Here is a 4,952-nt window from a genome sequence, read left to right on the forward strand (position 1 = left end):
TCTCTGTAAAAACAAAAAATGATATTCTAAGAACTAGAGACCCCTCACCATGCTGAACTACAGTTCAAAAGAGGATGGACTCTTGGATTTTGCAAAACCAGAAAGAGTTCATTAAGGAACACTCACCAGGACATTTGTTTTTTAAAGGTTGATTTTGACAAGGCCTATGACAGACTTGAATGAGACTGACTTGTACACCCCCTCTAAGATATGGACCTAGGTCCAATTTTTGTCTCCTACATGAGGCTCTTGCTGACAAATGCTTTAACAAAGGTTCCATGGAATTAGAAGGCCATGATTGTGAACAGCAAGGCTTGATCTCCATGATGCCTTGAAGGCCATTCCAAACCCTTTCCCCACCATCATACTGCCAAATAAACAATCAGAATGGACATAACAAATACTCTACTTTCAAAGAGACACCTAGGACAGCATAAAGCTAGGAAGGTCCGATGTGATATTGTTCACATGTAAGCATGCACTAGAAAACATAAGCGTGTACTACACAGCACATTGTGTTGAAGAAATCCTGTGTGAGAAAAATAGAGCTACAACTTCATCATTCATCACAAGTGCTCATTAAGGCACCAATTCATAATGATTGATGTTGCGCATACAAATTTTATTGAGGAACCTCCATGGCCTGAAATCTTGTAAAAGTATATCCATCTATGATAAATCTGAGTGTGGGTGCAGTTTTCTGCTCTTCCAGCAAAAAATATTTTTAGAAAAAAATCATTCTTTGGAATAATGACCACTTCTAATGTCCGTATTGGCAACTTATGCTATTCCAAGGAAACTATGTTAGGGTAATAATGTGCTATAGCTGCTGATGCCCTAAGGAAAGATTGATGCTTGAATCCCAAGGAGAGAGTGAACATGAGATTTACAATGTGGATCAAACCCAGTAGCACTTGAACAGATGTCTCCCCTCAACCTTCAAAATAGAGAAGAAAGTGATTGACTATGTGAAAGAATGGAGAAACGGGTCTACTTGCCAAGTCAATCACTCAAACCCCTGTATAACCTCTCCCATTTGAGAGTAACCCATCTGCCTCGATCACTCAAACCCCTGTATAACCTCACCCATTTGAGAGTAACTAACCTCAATATGTATTGAAATGCCTAATGACTGCTTTTTCTTAGCCTCAAACTGCTCATCAACATCTCTGCATCTTTCCCCCTGCCAACTGCAGAATAAATGTTTGCCAGCATAACATATGGAGCAGAGTTATTTGGATCCAGCTTAAATGCATGCTGTGCAATACGTTCTGCTCTAACTAAATCAGCTCGATATTTGCATGCACCAAGCAATGCCATCAATGATATGATTGTTGGCTGCCCTGGCATACTTGTAACTAAGTCCTCTGCCTCGTCCAATCTTCCCGCTCTCCCAAAAAGGTCAATCATACAATTATAATGATCCACTCCGGGACTGACACCATGTCTTGATTCCATGGAAATAAACCAGTGGTAGCCCTCTTCCACCAGACCAGCATGGCTACATGCAGAAAGGACACTCAGAAAGGTGACCTTATTTAGTCTTACTCCCTCCTGTTTCATTTGGTAAGAAAGTTTCAATGCCTCCTTGGCTTTCCCATTGTGAGCATATGCTGCAATAATGGCTGTCCAGGAGACCGTGTCCCGCTCAGGCATGTTCTCAAACACAAGTCTGGCATTCTCAAAGCTGCCACACTTTCCATACATGTTGACAAGAGCATTTCCCACAATGACGTCTGACTGAAATCCAAGGCTCAAGATGAGAGCATGCATCCGCACACCTAACACTCGTGCTGCCTGGCTGGTGCACACAGAAAGGATGCTTACAAATGTGATTTTGTTTGGAATTACTCCTTCCTGACACATCTGATCAAAGAGTAGAAGAGCCTCGTCATATTTGACATTTCCAGCATACCCCGCAATCATTGCAGTCCATGATATCACATCACGCTCAGACAACTGGTAAAACATGTTCCATGCAACATCCATGCGATTGCACTTGCTATACAAGTTAAGGAGGGCATTTTCCACCACAACTTCTGACTTGATACCACTGCCAACAACGAGAACGTGTATGCATGTACCTGTGGTTAGGTCTGTTTCACTAGCACACACAGCAAGAATCGTGATAAAGCTTATCTTGTTGGGCATGACTCCTTCCTGCAGCATTTGGTTAAAGAGCTGCAAGGCGTCTTTGCCCTGCCCATTTTGAGCATATATTGCAAACATGGCATTCCATAAAGCATCATTCCGCTGAGGCATTTTGTGAAACAACTTCAAAGCATCATCCAGGCTACCACACTTGCCATACATGTTGACAAGGGCATTCCCAACTACCACGTCTGATTGAAATCCATTGCCCACAATGAACACATGTAACTGCTTGCCGTGAAAAAGAGCCGCATGGTTGGCACATCCATCAAGAATGCTAATAAAGGTTATCTTACTTGGTTTGACACCCTCTCTCTGCATTTCAGCAAAGACTTCAAGTGCCTGCTTGCCCTGTTCACGCTGGGCATATGCTGCAATCATGGCATTCCATGAGATCACATTCCGCTGAGGCATGCTGTCAAACAGCTCCCGTGCATCTTTTATGCTGCCACACTTACCATACATGTTTAAAAGAGCAGTGCTCACAACAACATCTGACTCTAACTTGCTTCCCATGATGAATGCGTGAATCCGTGTGCCTTCACTAAAGGCTGTACACATAGCGCAGGCAGAGAGAATACTGACAAATGTGACCTTATCCGGAATCATTCCTCCTTGCAGCACTTGATTAAAAATTTGGAAAGCTTCCTTGCTTACCCCGTTGTGTACATAAGCAGAAATCATAGCATTTAATGAAATGACATTCCTCTGTAGCATTTTATCAAATACTCTCCTGGCAGCTTCCAAGCTGCCACACTTCCCATACATGTTCAAGATGGCATTCTCTACAACAATATCTGTCTCAAATCCCCTGTCTACAATAAGCTTATGCGCTTGCTTACCTTCAGCTAGGGCTGCCTGGTTGGCGCATACAGAAAGGATGCTGATGAAAGTTACCTTGTCAGGTTTCACCCCCTCTTCTTGCATTTGTCCAAAATACTGGAGAGCTTCTTTGTCCAACTTGTGTAGAGTATACGCTGAAATCAAGGTATTCCAAGAAATAACATTCCGTTGCGACATTTCATCAAAAGTCCTCTGTGCATCCTCGAGCATGCTACACTTGCCATACATATGAACAAGGGCATTCCTCAAAACCACATCTGAATTGAAATGACTGCCTACAATGAGCGTGTGCAATCGCCTGCCTTCAGCTAAGGCGGACTGGGTGGCACATGCTTTTAATATGCAAGCGCAAGTGACTTTATTATACATAATGCCTTCCAACTGCATCTGGGCAAACAAATGAAAAGACTCCTTTCCCCTGCCATGCCGAACATACGCTGCTATAAGGTCATTCCAAGAGTTAACATTTGGGCAATGCGTTTCATCAAATGCCTTTCGTGCGTCTTCCAGATTGCCGAACTTCCCAGACACATTGAGCGGGGCACTCCCAAACGCCACGTTCGTATAACGTCTGGTGCGTGCTAGGAGGGAATGCAATCGCTTCGTCTGCACAGAAGCAGGCGAGACGGGAATAATCTTACGCGCAATCGCGTCGCGTTGTTCCAGAAGCCGAAGGAAGTCGTGAATCTGCGCACTGGGAGCAAATGCTGGGAAGATAGATTGTTGCATGCTTGATGAAAAGTCAGGGTGGGTCTCCAAGGAGGCAAGGTCGGCGGAGATGCTGAGGGAAAGGTGAAAATTCCTTGAAGGAGAGTGTGGATGTTCGGCGCCATGGCGTTGCGTTGAGCGGAGCCGTTTGGAAAGCCAGGATGCGGAAGCACCATGAATTCTGAGGTGGGCAGAAATGATTTACTAATAATAAGACGAAACCCAGAGGCAGGGACATCCTCAATGCCCCCATTTTGCATGATGGGCAAAATAAGGTCTATGAGAATGAGAGAATGAGAATGGTCCCTCCCCCCTCCTCCGAGCCAGATTCCGGGCACTTTCCACCTCGTTCCCCCATGGGTCACTAGAAGATTAACGTTTATCCAATCGCTCGCTTCACATTGAATGCTGAGCCAGCCGTTCGCTTTGCGCACTACTTGTAAGCCGTCAGCTTCAGCGTTGCTCCAATTGCTGATCCAACCGTTTGCTTTGCGCGCTATTTGTAAGCCGTCAGCTTCAGCATTGCTCCAATTGCTCACATTGTGCCCCATTTACGGACCGTTTCATCATGAAGAAGGGCTCGAACATCAGATCTGCTTTAAATACCCCGCGTCGCGATAGACTAACAGTCTGCTGTGAGTCACATTACCTTAAATTGTGGGGGGCACATTTCCACTAAGAAAAGGCCGGGATCAGATCAATTAAGAGTGGGTTCAGACCATCTACTCGCCCATGAAGGAGAAAATAGAATTGGATGATGGCGGGCAGGTGTGATGGTTCACATCAACCCATGGTCATCTGGCTGCTAATTTATGTCACCAACATGTGATTGGTGTAGCAGGTCAAGGAGATGGAATGGGCCGTGATTGGAGGAGTTGGCCATGGAGTAGGCGGCCTTCATGGGCCGCACGCAAATCTTTTGTGTCAAGGTGTAAGCATGTCCCTCCTATTGGGACAACTAGGATGGCAGCCCTTCACGCCACCTTTTGGAGGATGGTTGTCGAGTGGTGTGAACCTAGCCTAAGGTCCTTTCTAGGACGTCAAGGGCGGCGGGAGAGCAATGATGGTGACAAGCAATGCATTCTACTAGTACAACAACGACCAAGAATCATTTTCATAGGTAATTATTGCTAGCCACAACCTTAAGGGAGTAGGTAAAGGCTAGGGAGGCCTTTTGAAGCCCCATATCACTTTTACAAGACGTAGAGGCCATGAGAGGTAAAGGCTGGCTCAGGGCCTCTACCATCTGT

The 4,952-nt window shown here is 45.2% G+C and overlaps 1 protein-coding gene across 1 annotated transcript; it reads right to left on the reverse strand.

The window, feature by feature from the left end:
* Positions 1-612: 612 nt before the first annotated feature.
* On the reverse strand, positions 613-3,968 carry LOC147896769 (pentatricopeptide repeat-containing protein At2g39620-like). Its single transcript, XM_087381981.1, has one exon. It carries the CDS (start codon positions 3,721-3,723, stop codon positions 1,126-1,128), a length of 2,598 nt encoding a protein of 865 aa, XP_087238107.1. The 5' UTR covers positions 3,724-3,968; the 3' UTR covers positions 613-1,125.
* Positions 3,969-4,952: the final 984 nt, after the last annotated feature.

The sequence above is a fragment of the Dipteris shenzhenensis genome, chromosome 11, assembly GCF_047967505.1.
Source record: "Dipteris shenzhenensis isolate YYH24624 ecotype China chromosome 11, Dip_SZ_1.0, whole genome shotgun sequence".
NCBI lineage: Eukaryota > Viridiplantae > Streptophyta > Polypodiopsida > Gleicheniales > Dipteridaceae > Dipteris > Dipteris shenzhenensis.

Coding starts and splice junctions, on each gene's coding strand:
- LOC147896769 (XM_087381981.1), bottom strand. CDS start 3,723: ATGCAACAATCTATCTTCCCAGCATTTGCTCCCAGTGCGCAGATTCAC.